Genomic DNA, 17,860 nt, shown 5'->3' on the forward strand with positions numbered 1-17,860 from the left:
AACACATTCCACAATGTGAGTGAGAGATGGGACGGAAGGTGGGGGGAAAAACTTGAGTAAGTACAAATATTAACCAAGAATATTGAGACTAAACATAGGAATAAAATACCCAGACATGACAAAAATACCACTAACAGTAATATATTAGTTGAAAAGTATGTAGTTACATGCTTTAAACTCCTCTGCTGGTGGTTTAGGTTTCTCTTTGGCTCTTACTTCTCCCTACGCAAGCATCTTTCTCTGAACCAGGGGCTAGCTGGTGGCCTCTTGAGTAAGAAAGCTAATGTGCTGTCCTCTAAATTTCAAAAGTAATAAGCCAAATAGGAATCTGACATGACACATTTGTTGCTTCAAGGTGAATTCATTCAGAATCATCCCTGCTAAAGACTCATCACAATATAAAGTTTTCAAGGAAACTGTCCACAGACAGAATATAGTGGCCAAGATGAGTTTACCACACCCCCCCCCCCATGTCAGTATATCAATGTTCCCTTGATTAAAAAATGTAGAGAGGCAAAAGTTCCTGGTCTATTGATGATCTATCACCATCACTTGGTCTAGACACCGCAAGGGCACACCTGATACAGAGACCTCCTGCTTAGAATACAGGACAGTTGAAGACATACACATGTACCTGAGCCGACTGGGAAACAGCCTCGTCCAGAGCCAGTGCCCGCTGGCGCACCTCCTCTTTTATTTGAGCATACAGGTTTTCTGCTTTCTGGTATTTTTCCTCCACCATTTCCCCCTCCTCTGGGTTTAACTCCTTTAGTTGTGGTCCTATCTTTAGCAGCTTATCAATATGAGGTTTGTGCTCGGCAATGGATTCCCTGAGTTGCTATGCAAAAAAATAAAGTGAAGGCTTTTATACCAGTTTGCCTAAATACTTTGATCAGAGCTCGTATCAACTTTGAGAGGAACAAACTGAATTGTTAAAAACCAGCAAATCCCAGCATCTCACCATTTATGAAAGAAAAAAACCCCACCTAAGTCTTAGGTTCTAATGCTACTTAATTCTCTTTAATTTTCAAAAGCCATCAGATATCCCATCACTCGGGAACCCTCCCAGACACATACTCTCTCACTACCCTCATCCCTCCCCACTGATACAAGTTTAATTTCCCTCCTCTGTACATATAAATATTTGTGTACTCTATTATAATTTACATGGCTAATTGTCTGACTCCCTCCCCCAACTGACAGACACGAAGCAGGACAAGGCACAAATCACACATTTATAGTAATCCAACCACTCCTGGACTCTACTGCCAGTTCCGTCCAGTTTATATCCTTCAACATATAGGAACACAGAGAAAGGAATAAGTGCAAGCCATCAACCACAAATTAAAGAAACATAATGCTCTCTGCCTTTCTTCACGGATCTCACTCCAGCTAGGGTCTAACCAAATGCAAAAAGCCAACCAACCACACTCCACATCTCACAACACAATGCTGTAGCTGGAAAGATGAAAAATTCCCTGATGTTTACTTAGTTCTTTACTTCTGCAGCACCAGATCTCTGACATCTCCATGCTCCTCTACTTGAATGCATTTGTATTGAGGACAAGGGAAATAATTCAGTTATGTGTTTGTATTGTGCAAAGAAATTCTAGCTGACTAAAAAATAGCTTCATAACACCGAACTTACACCTGGTAGGCACTAATAAATATCTTGTTTTAAAATAAATCGTGGAGCCCACGTTCAATTCTGCAATGAAATAAAAGCCAGCATGCTCCTTACCCTCATTTCCTCTTGTTGCTGCCTGAGCTGCTCATGATCAATGGCTGGAGGAGGTAACTGCGCTATCAGCGCCCGGGTTTCCTCAATCCAGGGGCTGAGCTCCTCGTAAGTTTCCCAAAACTGGTTCACCAAGACCTGAGCCCGCTCGAGGCGGGTGTAACGCTCTGAATTGAGCAGACTAATGGCTTCATATTGCTGTATTAGAGACTCTGTCTTTTCCTATGAACAACAAAGTATAAAATTTATTACTATTATGAACCTTTTTTTAAGGAAAAATGTAGATGCATATACATTAAAAACTAAAGAATTTTAGTCTTTAATGCAGAAACTTATTAACTGGGCAAAATTACAAGTGATCGATATATTTTCCTTATACTTATCCAAATTTTCTATTTTTTCCTATCATATACATGCGTTGTTTCTAGCCTTTTTAACAAATGAAAGTAGTTTCAAAGACAAAGAAAGCAGAACACAGCATTAACCTTTTAATGATGACACATAACTTCAGACACAGCATTATTACCACAAATCAGTTCAAGACAGAACATCTCAGGGCCCATGATGGACCCTTTGGCCATCAAATTTTACTTGACTCTTCTGATAAAAATGTCTCCACAAACCCAACACTTATGCTTCATAGGTTTAAAGTGAGTAGCTCAATTTGTGAATATTTCTGAGGAAACAGTGGTTAACCATAACCTTTATATAAACAAACAAAACTGGTCTACAAAAAACAAAATAAAACCAACTCTCTTGGCCAATCCCTTTAGAAATGGGTACGATCATTTAAAAGGACCTGAAGAAAGAAAGATAGATAGATAGATAGATAGATAGATAGATAAAATAAAATAAAGTAAAATAAAAGGACCCGAAGAAAGAATATCTGCATATGGTTCTGAAAAAATCTATCATAGATATTTTGAAAGGTAACTTGAAGATCCTTATGGACTGAAGATAAGAAGCAATTCCTCTATTATACAGAAAACAGATTTGTACTATATTTCCCATCATACAGTAGGACTGTTTGGATATTTGCACACAAAGAGTTAGGGTGTGAATCCCCCAGAACATCAAGCTGTACTTTAAAGATTTTATTTATTTATTCATAGAGATGCAGAGAGAGAGAGAGAGAGAGAGAGAGAGAGAGAGAGGCAGAGACACAGGCAGAGGTTGAGAAGCAGGCTCCATGCAGAGAGCCTGACGTGGGACTCAATCCAGGGTCTCCAGGATCACGCCCTGGGCTGTAGGCGGTGCTAAACCACTGCGCCACCTGGGCTGCCCCACCTGGGCTGCCCCAAACTGCACTTTAATACCATTACCAGTAATAGTGGGGGGAAAAATCTTTATCATTTCACAATTGTACTGATTCACCATGGTCAAGACAAGAGAAACACGGTGAATAAATAAATGCAATTCACCTGTAATACAGCTTTTTGCTCCTCCCCACACGTGCCAAAGATTTCACCACGATGACTGAAGAGCTCGTCCATTGAATCTTTGTGTCGAATGATGTCAATGGAGAAAGCCTTTGAAAATGAACTAGAGTTAGGTCACGAAGTAAAAGGACACCAAGCCGTGTTACTGAAATGTTAGACACAATCTATGAAAAACTCCTTACTCCTTGCTCTGATAAAGCCACATCAAAACTATTCTATGAAGTCTGACACTCTGCCTATCCCTACATCTTCAGTGCTTATCTTTTACTAGCTTACAAAAGTATCATCTCTCCTAAAAATCATCCAGAAAACTGCTAACTATTCTTTACTAAATTAAAGAACCTATTGCTCCCTTTTCACAAAGCCAAAAATCTCTTCCTCATCTTAACAAATATTTTTAATATCTATCCATCATCATCAAATTGCATTATTCCACCTGGGATAGTCAGAAACTCTATGGTGCTCTAAGCTGGTAAAGATTCTACTAGCTCAGGGCACAGTGGATACATCAGTGTTACACTTACCTTCTGTACCTGCAGCTGAGCTGTGGTCTGGTCCTGTTCCAGGCGAATTGGACCCAAGGCCATCAGCTTTCGTTTTGTTTCAGCAACCCAAGCTAGTTCTGCATCAGCAGCTTGCTCATACTAATAGATATATTAAAGGAAAATGAGTAAGTTACGTATAACAAAGGTCCTTGTCCTTAGAATTATAATTTCTTCAACACAGAAAGGTCTGGATTTTCACTAGTATGGTTTCTATTTACAAAGTAAAGCCAAAATGGGAGAATTTCATAAAATCATAAATCAAGATGCAGACAATTTGGAATGGATTATACTTCAACAAATATGAGTTGATACTATTTCAACTTCTTTAAAAAGAAGTTACGAAACCCCATTAGTGGTCCTAGAGCTAGAAACAACAATGGAACTTGACACTCTTAAAAATATACTTCTAATCACAATGCTTTGATGAGACTGTGCTCTTTCTGCTAGTTCTTTTCCTACCCATACACCGAACAGTAGTTTTAGTTACATGATTAAATATATGGTTAAACATGGCAGCAGGCAGTTAAATCAAATTAACTTGGAAGTACTTGCTCAGCTGAAGAAGCCTAAAAACCCAGGAGAACACTCAACTTTTAAAGGGTCATGCAGAAACAAAGAAAAATGAATAACATGTTCTATGTGACTGCAGTTTAATGAGGGTCTCCCAATTTTTTTTCTCTTCAACTTTACCAACCTACACTAGTATCTTTTTAAAGAGGAAAATAAGCTCCTTCAAGTATGATTGATTTCTTAATCATACTTGATATCTTAAATATCTGGCCAAAATTAGGGATATCAATAAAGACACGTTGGGGATGCACTTGAAGTCAGAGCAAACTTCTACATGGTTCACAAAGATTTTGCTCATCACTATGAACCCAAGAAGTCATGTTATATTTACTTTGCACCATGACACATTAATAGGTGCCTATCTAGCTACAAAGGAAAGCAAATGACTTTTTCCAGAAAGCAGGAAGGAAAAAACATCAAGGGAAATATGACACCTGTGTTTACTGGGAAGGTTCTATTTTGGATGGCTCTGCTATTTTGGTTAGCATATTTGATAGTAATTATAGTTCTTGGTTCCTTCCCCTCTTCCACCACCTAATGCTAAAACAGTTGATTATGTCAAAGTAAGACTGGGATGCATTTGGACCTTTTGGTCCTAGATATTATCTACTTCTATCAGAATTTTAATGGTGCAATAGCTGAGAAGAGGGCTTGCACAGACTCTACCACAAATTCCTGTCTTCTCAAAAAAAGGTCAGATATTTTGGGTCAAACTAAGATCCATCCTCACATACCTTTACCCAATCACTTCCCATCACTGAAATAATTTGTTGCATCAGATTTAGCTTAATCTCATCATTCCTATTCCTGAGCTGGTATTTATGTGGGTCATAGTTTTGTACTTTATACACACACCCCTGGCTGCCTAAAATATTAATGCAGAGTTGTCTATAAACATTACCTGTTGCGATCTCTGAATAGCAGCATCAATTTCATCCACCCTTTGTCCCACAGTGTCACTGACCAACTTGTACTGTTCGTTGGCATCAGATACAAGTTTATCCAGCCCTTCTCTGGCTCTCCAGGGCACCAGCTCTAAGAGAGCACGGCTAACTTCATTCACTGTGTCCAACACCAGCCTGTGCTCCATGACCTCCTTCTTTAATTCCTAAGGAGGGAAAAAAAGTTTTCAGGCCATTCCTTGCTAAATTAAGCACATTAGCAGCTGTGCTGGATGGAAAGTGCTATCTCTACCACACATCCCAGCAGGGCTCTGACCTCCTTCCTCCAATTTTTTTTTTTCTTGTCTCAGATTTTTCAATCATTCCACTGCCTGACTGTAGGCTTAGCTGCTGCTTAGAACTGTCTGCAACACTTCTTGGGCCAGACTCGCTCTGGGTAAAATAATTAGTGCCTTTCTTTTTTCCTCCTTACTTCAAAAGTAATAAAATAATTCTTTAACCACATTTAACTCGGTAAGTACCTACAAAGGATTTCTGCATATCTAGAACTGCACTAGATCCTGCAGGAGAGTCAAACATAATCATGAAACACTCTAGAGAATGAGTTACAGAAGTACCTTTTATTTTTTTATTTTATTTATTTTTAATTTTTTTTTTTTATTTATTTATGATAGTCAGAGAGAGAGAGAGGCAGAGACACAGGCAGAGGGAGAAGCAGGCTCCATGCACGTGGAGCCCGACGTGGGATTCGATCCCGGGTCTCCAGGATCGCGCCCTGGGCCAAAGGCAGGCGCCAAACCGCTGCGCCACCCAGGGATCCCCAGAAGTACCTTTTAAAATGTTACCTGTGAAGCAAACTTCCCAGGGACCTGTGATTCAATCTTTTTCCCCCTTCAGACCATATCAAGTGGTCTTATGTAAGTCTGCCTTTATATTAAATCTTATTGTCCATAAGTAAACAAGAAACAAGGCACAACTTTTTTTAAGGTAGAGAGAGTTAGTGATGAAACTTAAAAATTTGAACTTCAGGATTTTTTTTTTTAAAGATTTTATTTATTCATGAGAGAGAGAGAAAGAGAGAGAGAGGCAGAGAGGCAGAGACACAGGCAGAGGGAGAAGCAGGCTCCATGCAGGAACCCCAATGTGGGACTTGATCCTGGGTCTCCAGGATCACGCCATGGGCTGAAGGCAGCGCTAAACCACTGAGCCATCTGGGCTGCCCGAACTTCAGGATTTTAAGAGGAAAAAAAACCTTTTTTTCCCTTGGGGAAAAAAAAATGACAGCTTACCTTCTGTCTTTGCTGAAACTGGGGTATCTGCTCCCCTGTGGGAGACTGTCCTCCACTGGCTGCCAGCTCCTCCTCCACCTCCCTTAGCCACCCGGTCAGTTCCTCGTAAGTAGACTGGAACTTGGTGGCCAGTTGTCGGGCTTGCTCTAAAGTTCTGAGGGCCTTGGAGCTGGTGACCGTGATGTCTGCATAGCGAGTCTTTATTCCATCCAGTTTCTCTTGGATAAGCAATACCTCTTCACCTGTGGGGAACAGCATACGATTATTTATATTTCAGAGAATATGAAGGAGTCTCCTTCTGGGGATGAGGAAGTCTCTTTAATCCCCCTTTCTTTAAGTCAGAGCTTAAATCTTATAGATGCTCTCTCCCTATGGCAGCAATTTCACCTACTATCCCACACAAAGGGAGGTGGGAAATAATACTTCTAATTAATAAAAGAAGCCACTTCTGAGTCTATTAAGATCTGAACTCAATTGCAGGTGTTTCTAGATGTTCCCAGCCCCATTCCATGATGCTGGCCTTGGACACACTAGAGGGCAGGGGGAGCCACCATCTACAACCAAATGTGAGACAAGGTCTTTTAGTTTTCAAAAGATTTAGCAGAAAATAGGACTCTAGGCTGCCAGTCTCTAGGAGCACATGGTAATACCACCAGTGAACACTAAGCTTCTCCTATATACAAAGAGAAGTGGCTAGTGCAAGATGCTTATTTCAGGGATATGTGATTGTATGACTGTAGAGCTGCTAAGAGATATACTTTTCGAAGTACCTGTGGTTTGTTTTAGAAGAGCCTGACCATTTTTAATAGCTTGATCTACATTCTTCTTTCTATTAATGATTTCTTCATTTAAAGCCTGAAAGGGAAGAATAGCATTAATCTTAAAGCTATGGCATGACAAAGGGGAAGAAAGGTGAGACCACGTTTAAAGTAAGGAGACAAACACCAGGTCAGTTTACACATCAGATATTTGATTCCTTATCTCTTTGGTTACTTCATTAATTACTCAAAATAATTAAATCTGATACTTATAGGCAAGTTCTTCCTTGTATTGGCTAAGAAGAGATTTAGGATCAAATCGGTTTTACTAATCTACTGGTACCAAACCCGAGCTCAAGAAAGGCAGAAATAGAATGCAGCAGAAATGTCTACTATGTCCAAAACCAAGACTCAGATAGAAAGTTCAAGAGAAGAAAGTCAGTAAGAACAGGATGACCTCAATCAGGACCCTGCTTAAAAATTCTCAGTATTTGAAGTCAACAAAGCAGAAGAATCTTGGGTTATTTAAAACAACAACAATGACAAAACAACTGCTTTGCCTATTTTTACTATCCCCAAAGAAATGTCATCAAAATGAGATGAAAAGAGAGCAAACTGTTATTTCTATTAAGATGACAAATAATCCCTGGAATTTCAGCATATAAATTCTAGAAATATTTTAGAAGTTATAGCTATATGGTCAAACCCTGGGCAGTACTTAGGTATTCTGGTTCTGTTAAATTACATTTTCTTTCATAAAACTGCTCAGATGGAAACTGAGTGATACATTTACCTAATGATGTAAAACATGAGTTGGAATCGAGATGGTCCCTGACTGTACTCTGGATCATCTTCTATAGTTATTGATTCAGTCTGGTAAGTACAAGTATTTCCATGGACTCATCTAAGAATAGGTTAGTCCTTAGCAACAAGTCTATAACTCTGTGCTTTATGTATAAAATTAAGCTGAAATGTTTGGAATTAAAAAGAGAAAGAAATGAAGAGAAACATGAATCAAAATGACAAAACAACTTAGTAACTTGACCAATAAAAATGGAAAACATGAATACCAGGTGATCAGCATGCTGTTTCTGCAGGACATCCTGTCTGTAATCCTTTACGAACACTGAACTGAGCTTGTCCTCAACCTCAGCCAGCCAGTTGAGCACCTCCACCTCATCCTCCCCGAACAGTCTAGCGTTAGACAGTGCCTGTTCAAGCAGGGCTGCTTTCCGAGAGCCCCGGTCTTGAATCTCACTGTATCGGGCCTGCAAGGAGTCTAGCTTTTCTGACAGCACACCCTGTTCTGCAGAGCATGTCAGGGAGGAGAGGGACTGCCCAATTTTGACTGCCTGGTGTACATCTGTTGCATGGCTTTCTATTTCTTCCTCCAGAGCCTAGAAATCCAGATGGAAAAAACGAATAACAGAAACAGAATAAATGAAAAGTAAACATGAAACAATGAATAATAAATGATATAATAAATTAAATAATATAAAAAGCTCACCTACTGAAAGGCAAAAATAATATTAAAAGTGAGAACAAAAGCTTGTTTTTCCTGATGGTAGCCTATTAGTCTATTGCTGTTTTTCCTTCAAGGATGTGATTATTCTAATGGATAATTTGACCATATTTCAAATTCAACTTTTAAAAATCACCTTCCCCCCATCTCGCCAAACATATCTTCTCAACTGTTACTGGCAGTTAATTTCTAGGATTTCTGACTGCAGTGCTATGTTTTCACTTACCAACAGCCTCTCCCTACCTTGTGCCGGATGATCTGCTGCTGTATTTTGGCAGTCTGAGTGCCAACAGGTTCTGAGTTAGCAAGCTTTTTCTCTGTGACAGATAAGAAGTCAGAAATAGGCTCAGCTGTCTCATGGAATTGTTTGGCCAGAACCAGGATATCTTCCAGCTGTTTTTGCCTACACAAATATACAGAACAAACTGCTCAGGCAAAAATTTACATAACGACTGATAATAGTATTATATTCAGTGAAAGATCAATCTTTACCAGGTACATTTTAAGCATCAATAGTAAACAGAACACATATACATAGCACTCTGTGGTTTTAAAGGCTTCCCATAAGCATTGCCTTATTTTGATTGTCATAACCCTGTAAGGTAGGGGGGAGGAGGGTGTGTCTGGAAATGTTTTGGACTTGGGTCCAAAGCATATTCCATTATTACAAAAGAGAAAACTGACCCTGAAGGCTTAAAAAAAGATCTGTCCATTTCACCCAGTGAGTGTTAACAGTGCAATGAGGATTAGAATCAGACTAATACTCTTTCTCCTATGGGATGTAGCACATGTATCATCTAAACATGAGACCAAAATAAAGTTTAAAGGAGTCAAAATAAATAATCAGTTTTCATTTCTCTCCCTGTCATTGCTACCTTCACTTGTGAGTTCAGAGAAATGAGCATGTGAGGAGCAAAGGCAGACTATGAACTAGAAATCCATCATCTCCCTGGTTCCAGTGATATCAAGCACCAGAACATAACTTTGAATCCAGATCTAAGGCAAAAAAGAAAAAAAAAAAAAAATGACCTCGGAATAGCTGAATTTGCCAACACACGTGGCAGTCAAAAGAACTATAGACTTCACAGCTCACTTGGAATCTTATTTAATATAACATTCATACTAAGCTTAGATTTCAACTATACTGTATATTAAAAGCAGCAAATTACAAAGGGGAGAGGAAGCCTGATAGGAAAAAGAAAAACCTCCACAGACCTCTGTTAACACACAGATTAATAATAAAAGGCCACAATTATGTCTCTGAATCATTAAGAAAAGAGTAAATGCTATGTCATTTAAAAGGCCTGGAAGTATATGGCGCACTTTAGTTCAACAAACCTTTACTAAACAGGACCTGTGCTGGGTCCTATGCTGTGTGTCCTGGACAAATTATATTTTATATATAAATAATTTTATATATAATCATTCACTCATTCAAGAGGAAAAAAGCACGCATGCAAAAGTACATAAAATAATGATAAAGATACAAATAAAGAATTACAGTAGTTAAGAGGAAGGGGAGGGAACAAAGAAAAACTTCGCAGGAAGAAGTAAACATAGGTATTTCATGGAGGAGGCAATATTGTCAGTAAAGACATGGAATTACAAAGTGACAGAAGATACTGAAGAATATGGTGTACTTCACCTACAACATAAGGAGTGAGAAGAAGAGCAGAAACTAAGAAATGTGGATTAGGGCCAAAAGCTGAGGGCTTCCCGTGTTGGGTTAAAGAGTTTAGATTTTATTTCATAAGCAATAGGGAGTCATTAAATTTCTGAGCAAGGCAAAAGGGAAGCTGGAGAGTAAGCAGCAATGGAACAATGAGTTAGAGAACTAGCTACCTCAGGTGAGCTACTTCAAGTGGACTAGTGCAAGACAGGAACTGAGGTAGGTGAGCAGGAATTAGAGAAATGGATGAATCGGGAAGACATTACAGAAGTAAAATGGACAGAATTTAGCATCCTAATAGACATAAGACATAAAAGAGTACGGAAAAGGCTAAAAATGAGGTTAAGGTTTGAAGCCTAGATAACTGCAAATGGCGCTATTAATGGAAATGGACAAAGAGAAGGAAAAAAGCAGTGCAATCTGGAAATAAAATAAGGTGAGTTCTCTCATTTTTGTTTCTCCCTCTAATATGGAACAATACTTTGCAACTCAGAATTAAGCACATCACAGGCCAGTGGAAATAAGGAGCCTGAAAAGCTAGATAGCTGACAACTGACAGTGGCTACCTAGAAAACTGAAAGCATACAATCATAAATGATTGCCTATACTACTCTCATATGGATTTCTAACTAGCTAGCATTTATTTTTAAAATTGGGGACAGTACGGGATGCCTGGGTGGCTCAGTCATTTAAACTGGGCTTCAGCTCAGGTCATGATTCTAGGGTCCTGGGATCAAGCCCTGCATTGAGCTCCCTGCTCCTCCCTATCCCTCTGCTACTCCCCCTGCTTATGTTCTCTGTGCCAGAAAAATAAGTAAAATCTTTAGAAACCAAATAAGCTGCAAACAATAGAAGCCAAAAGACATTCAGGCAATGCTGGGGTATAGCTATGGAAGGAGAAAGTACTTCCTCGGAGGAGAAAAGCATACTGCCTATCTTTTGGCCACTTATTGAAGACTACTTATGCATCCCTTAAATGTCCATATATTTAACAGAATCACAGACTAGCTCTGGGATGCAAAAACATCTAATATTGGAATAAGCTATCAGAAAAAAAATATGATAGATTTCAATTCCAAGTATCAAAAGTATTATTTATAAATATGAAGAGGAAAAAATCTGTCTCAAAAACTCAGAAAATAACTTGGCTGGATTGCAGGCGTTGGTGTCTGTCGGTTTGGAACCATGATTATATCTCAGCAGAAAAACAACACAGAGCAATGAGTCTTCCAGTTCTCAGAAATTCATGGAGTAGCTGAGGCTTACTTCCTGAGAGTGACTGTGATTATGAGGATCATCTCCAAAAACTTATTCCTCTTTAAGACAGAAGCCATTATACACCTTCTAGAGTGCTCTATGACTCACCCAGGACCTTTTAGAGCACCCTAACAATAGGAAGTCAAAAACTGAACAAAAGAAACCTTTTCTGACCCATTCCTCCAAACCTCTTTGGCCTTACCTGGCTGCTGCCTTGCTGAGCAGTCCAGTCCATCTACTTTCAAGACCTTCCAACTGACCAGTGATTTTCTCTCTATCAGCCAGCTCAGCTGACTGGGCTATTCTACCTCCTTCTGCTTGAAGCATATCTACTGTGGCCTTTCGATCATCGAGGAGCCGCTGGAGCAACTAGTGCATATAATGTTTAAGGAGAATGAAAAGCAGTAACACAAGGTCACTTTAAAATCTGAATTCAGAGAAAGAAAATACAAATAAACAAAAGATCCCCAAACCCCACCCCACCAAATCCTAAAGTGAATCAAATAATGGTGGCTTTTTCCCCTGTCCTGAGGCAAAAGCATGGGCTACAGTATAGGTCCTACCACCCACGTAAACTTCTCATACACTGACTTTAGATACACAGTCTTTAGATGAAGGAGTGATGGTCATTATGTGGCCAACAGGGAACTTACTTTGAACCAGGAGGAAAATGAGCTGAAATGGGAATTAAACCAACAAAAAATATAGATGGAACCTTATACATGATATACAACCTTATTCAGACCATTGCTGACCCTGAAAACACCAAAAACCTCATAAGATAGAGCTGTGTATGAAACACCGAAGCGGGACACAAACAAATACAATTGTTGGGTCTAATACGTGCCACAGGCAGCTGGTAGATTCAAAAGGAGGCTGAAATCAGCTTCCACCTTTCTTTTCATGATCATACAAACTAGGTCAGGAGTCTCCTAAAACTCCGGAATATGCTCCCGAACTCTAAACACATGTGTTGTCTGCCACTCCCTACGGCTGTTCCAGTTCACTGTCCCAACATTCTCGCTTACCTTCTGTTCTTGGATCTGTGCTTTCACCACTTTATACTCGGCAGATGGAGGTTTCTGATTGGCTATGAGCTCCTCAGTGTCTGCCAACCAGCTGAGCAACGGCTCCAAGGCATCTTGAAACTTCCCACAATGCAACAAAGCCTCCTGCAGTTGCGCAATCCTTTGTGCGACCTGTATCATAGATGCAGAGGCTCATTATGAGAAAGGAGGGAGCTTTTAAAATCACTGACGTCCCTTTCGTAACTACAGATTACAACTGCTAAATTTATATTTGCATTCAGATTGCAGGGAAACCTCAGATTGAGATGTGTCTTTTCTAAATTATCCATTCCTGGGGCACTAGCTACCCCCTGGTCACTCACCTTTTTGTTCAGTGTGTTCCATCGAGCATTGATCTCTTCCATGTCATGTTCCAAACCCTGCACGTCACAGTTTTTTCCGGCACTCTGAATCAACCCCTGGCCGAGTCCATTCACCTGCTGTAGCTTCATTTGAAGGGGATCCACCTGTTCTTTCTGAAACATCTAGATAATTGCAAGGCAAAGATTTAATCTAAAGGCAGCATTCAGACCCTTTATACCACATAATGACTGGTCATTCTTGGGAGATTTCAGATTTAACAAAGGAGCAGCAGGAATAAAAAGAGAAAACAAGCCATTTGTACAGGAAACTATCAAGGAAAAAACGTGATTTCATATTTCAATAGATCCTCCTATGGACAAGTAATTACAGAGAGTTATGGCACTACTTAGGTCTTTAACTCAATGATTCATGGTTGGTTGGTTGGTTTCTGCTTGCTTAATTTTTAATGCAAAAAGCTATAGAGAACACAGAAGCATCAGCCTCAAGGTATCATAAAAGTGTGATATATATCAATCCTAAAAAGGAAGAATAATACCAAATGACCAGTATTGAAGATTAAAAATACCTTGGGGAATAGTTTTTAACTGACCACCGATACATGCGATGCTCTTCTTTGAGTAGGGCTAATAACTCAATTAGCCAAAAACATTATTAATGTTGTGAAAAACGCCAACCTCATAGCTTAATTCCCCTGTGATCATTTAAGTCCATTCTGCACCAGAGCCACAGACCACACACCGCTAATAATTTTGGAGCAGTATTCCTGAGATTACAAAGGGAAATGTGTCACTAATACTGGGAAATGCCCTTACCAACTTCAGACACATACTCTGAAATGCAGATATACATAAAGTATTTTAAAAATTATAATACTGCATATCAATGTTTATCATTAAACAATGGAATTTTAAAACAATGTGAAGGACTGTAACCAAAAAAGTGTGTTTCTTTTTACTGCAGCTAATAAGCTCTATTATGATTTAGAAGTTTCTTAAAGGAAACAAAGAGAAGAAAATAATACTTTGACACTCAAATGGTATTAAGGAAAAGAACGAAATAAGTAATTGTCTCTAAGATCAGAGTTTCCTCAATTATAAGAGGATAAAATCAGCCACCTTCCATACATTTTATAGATCCATTCTGGATCTATTTCCACTCTTTTTTCTCCCATAAATTGTCCCTTCAGTTTCAGTGATACAGGTGAGTTGATTAAAGCCAAAGAATGACAGAAAATGGAAGAGAACAAAAATATAAAGGAAAAATATAAGTTTGGGTTAAGATTAATTTTGGCCCATATGAGACTACAGATCACACTTGGATTAGGAAAATGATCCTTGAAAGAATGGGCTATGGCTGGATAAGTGAGTCATCAGGGAGGACAAGCCCTAGGGAACACTAAAAAAAGGAAGGTTACAAAGGTAATTACCAGTGAGCTTCATTTTATACTATAATTTGATTACACCATATTTTGTTAGGCAACACTACAAGGCGGTTCAGCTAAAAATTACTGTTTCCCCAACAACATGATTCCCAGAAAAAGCAAGTGCTATGATTCCATTTTCTACTAAAGATGTTTTCTTTGGGGAAAAATCAAAGCAAAAGGGAAAAAACCAACTCCCGTGTTTTAAGTTGCTTGAGTGCAACAAAATGGTGGTGGTGGTAGGGTGTGGGGGGTTGGAAAGGCTAAGAATGAAAGCCAAAGGTAAGGAGGGAAAATGTCAAGTCCACACCGAAGAGCCCCTTTTATCCAGTAAGCAAATCTTGACTCCTACTATGACATTTAAATTCCTTTTGTGGGGAATCCCTGAGGGGCTCCATGGTTTAGCGCCTGCCTTTGGCCCAGGGTGTGATCCTGGAGACCCAGGATCGAGTCCCACATCGGGCTTCCTGCATGGAGCCTGCTTTTCCCTCTGCCTGTGTCTCTGCCTCTCTCTCTCCTGTGTCTTTCATGAATAAATAAATGAAATCTTAAAAATAAATAAATAGGGGATCTGTGGGTGGCTCAACAGTGTAGCGCCTGCTTTTGGCCCAGGGCGCGATCCTGGAGCCCCGGGATGGAGTCCCACGTCGGGCTTCCGGCATGGAGCCTGCCTCTCCCTCTGCCTGTGTCTCTGCCTCTCTCTCTCTGTCTATCATAAATTAATAAAATCTTAAAAATAAATAAATAAATTCCTTTTGTGCGTCCAATATGAGGCCATTTCACTAAAAATTCAGTTCCTCACCCACACTGACACATTTCATGTGGTCAACAGCCACCTGTGGCTAAGTGCCTACTGTACTGGGCAGTACAGATAGAGAGAATATCTCCATGTTGGCAAGAGGCTCTACTGGGTAGTGATATAAATGACACAGAAAAGTAAAATATATTTAAATAGCCTAGTAATCTCTTTCATAATATAGAGCTAATTCTTTTTAAAAAATTTGCATTTACTTTGTCAATGAACATCTTCTATAGAAGCATTAGAGATTTCTTCCTTCATTTCTCAATCTCCACTCTATGGATTAAGTTGACAGGGAATGGGTATTTCATCTTTTTTCCAGAAGTCTGAAAATCTATGAAAGTACTTCAAAATAAATACTATCTAAATATTTATTTTGAACACAAGTGAACAGAATGTTATATAAAGTACATTTGAAAACACTTGCTCCCTTCTCTCAACTCCCAAATAAAGCTGTTCTGCAAAATCAGTGCTTTTAGATACATTAAAATTCCTACTCCTCAGTATTTCAATGGGGTTGTGCCATGTTATTAACCAACCAGAGCTGGCAGACATTTCCCAGAGCAGAACACTAGTAAAAATTATTGTAAGAGTGTAAGATGCAACTGGGACATAAAACAGAAAATTTCCCAAAGAACTTCTTAAAACACTTATCTTTGGTAATACCACATTCTCCCAGTTTTCATCTCGCCTGATCCATTTTTTATCTCCTTTGTTCTCTTCCTCCTTCTCTCCTAGACCTCCAAATGTTCATCTTTGGGGGGTGAAGATCAGGGGAGGATGTTCTATGCTCTCTTCTTGGCAATTCCATCTACTCCCATGGCTTTAAATATTCACTATGATGCTTACGGCTAAAATTTATATGTATATCCATAAATCCAAATACTTTAATATTGCCATACAAATCAATCATTGGTACCTCAAGAACCTAGCCGTTCCAAAATTGAATAGTACTTCCTATTTTCCTCTTCTCCCAAATCTGTTCTTCCCTAAATCACCAATTTATTACTGCTTCCATCTGTTCAGTTGTACAAACTAGGACCTAGAAGCCAAACTTGATAACTCCCTTTTCTTTCTCCCTCCCTCCCGACATAGAAGCCATTGTCAGGTCTTGTTGATTCTACTTCCAAAATGTATCTTGAATCCAATCAACTGCCTTTAAATCCACTGACATCTCGCTAGTCCAAGCCATCCAGACAACTGCAGTAACCTAGCAGACCTCTCTACTATCCTTGATCCCCTATAATGCACTCTACACACAGCAGTGTGATTCTTTTGTTTTTTCTTTTCCTTTTTTTTTTTTTTAAAGATTTTATTTATTTATTCATGAGAGAGAGAGCGAGAGAGAGAGAGAGCGTGCGCACCAGAGACACAGGCAGAGGAAGAAGCAGGCTCCATTCAGGGAGTCTGATGTGGGACTCGATCCCAGGTCTCCAGGATCACACCCTGGGCGAAAGGCAGGCGCTAAATCGCTGAGCCACCCAGGGATTCCTGGTTTGTTTTTTCAAACCATTCAGTGTTTCTTGTATTTCATGCCAATCATCCTTAGACAAACAAATAAAGGATAAGACCAAAGAGATGTGAAATTCATAAACCCCAGCCAATGGTGAAAATGTTACTGCCCATGTAGACTGGTTTTCTCTATCTTTAAGCTGAGAGTAATGTTTTAAAAATTGTAAATAAATCATTTCACTCCCCTACTTAAAATCCTTCAATAGCTTATCATGGCTTTTAAAGTATAGATTCTTTTGAAAATGTCTTAGTCCCTGCATCATCTGGCCTCTTCCTACCTTTCCTGATTTACTTCAGGGCCCTCTTCCAGAACCTCACTCACCGTGGGCTAACCACATGGCCTTCCTAAGATCCCAAGCTCTTCCCACCTTCCATTTCCTCTGCCTGGGGTATTCTTCCCTCTGACTCTCTAAATAACTTCCACCATCCTTTACCTGACACAATTAAATACCCCTCTTATTTATTTAAGCCTTTTTTTTTATTCAAAATATTTGCTGTGATTTGCAGCTATATACTTGTGTCTTATTTTTAAAGTTAGTTTATTATTTATTTTAGTAATCTCTACACCCAATGTGGGGCTCAAACCCATGACCCTGAGGTCACAAGCTCTTCTGGAGCGCCTATGTGGTGTAATCAGTTGGAACATCTGACTCTTAGTTTCGGCTCAAGTCGTGATCTCATGGTTGTGGGATTGAGCTCGGTGTGGGGCTCTGTGGTCAGCATGGGAGTCTGCTTGAGATTCTCATTTCCTCCAAAATAAGTAAGTAAATCTTTGGAAAAAAAAAAAAAAAAAAAAAGGTCACATGCTCTTCTGACTGAGCCAGCCAGGCACTCCTATATATTTGTGTCCTTTTTGGTTAATATCTGTCAGCCCTAATAATACAGTATAAGTCCCACAAGGGCAAGGACTATGCCTATCCTATTCACTGTGGGAGCCCTGATACCTGGCACAGAGTAGGTATGCAATAAGTATTTGTCCCGTGAATGAATGAATACTTGTATAGAAATGGTATTAGAGAAGACAAATTAGGAAAGTTCTGATCAGTTGA

General features: G+C 39.4%; 1 protein-coding gene across 28 annotated transcripts in view; it reads right to left on the bottom strand.

Annotated features, from left to right (window-relative positions):
* Positions 1-17,860, bottom strand: part of MACF1 (microtubule actin crosslinking factor 1) — a 337,622-nt gene that overhangs the window by 41,023 nt on the left and 278,739 nt on the right. For 23 of the 28 annotated variants that reach the window (XM_072723761.1, XM_072723759.1, XM_072723760.1 and 20 more), the window contains 12 exons: positions 13,080-13,241; positions 12,718-12,888; positions 11,892-12,058; positions 9,007-9,166; positions 8,312-8,638; positions 7,254-7,338; positions 6,484-6,725; positions 5,194-5,400; positions 3,702-3,821; positions 3,160-3,267; positions 1,742-1,960; positions 635-838 (listed from right to left, as the gene is read on the bottom strand). In XM_072723761.1, coding sequence (XP_072579862.1) covers positions 635-838; positions 1,742-1,960; positions 3,160-3,267; positions 3,702-3,821; positions 5,194-5,400; positions 6,484-6,725; positions 7,254-7,338; positions 8,312-8,638; positions 9,007-9,166; positions 11,892-12,058; positions 12,718-12,888; positions 13,080-13,241 — 2,172 coding nt within the window. The remainder of the gene's footprint in view (positions 1-634; positions 839-1,741; positions 1,961-3,159; positions 3,268-3,701; positions 3,822-5,193; positions 5,401-6,483; positions 6,726-7,253; positions 7,339-8,311; positions 8,639-9,006; positions 9,167-11,891; positions 12,059-12,717; positions 12,889-13,079; positions 13,242-17,860) is intronic. The other 5 variants (XM_072723764.1, XM_072723770.1, XM_072723769.1 and 2 more) reach the window with 1 other exon arrangement.

The sequence above is a fragment of the Vulpes vulpes genome, chromosome 10 (assembly GCF_048418805.1).
Source record: "Vulpes vulpes isolate BD-2025 chromosome 10, VulVul3, whole genome shotgun sequence".
Taxonomy (NCBI): Eukaryota; Metazoa; Chordata; class Mammalia; order Carnivora; family Canidae; genus Vulpes; species Vulpes vulpes.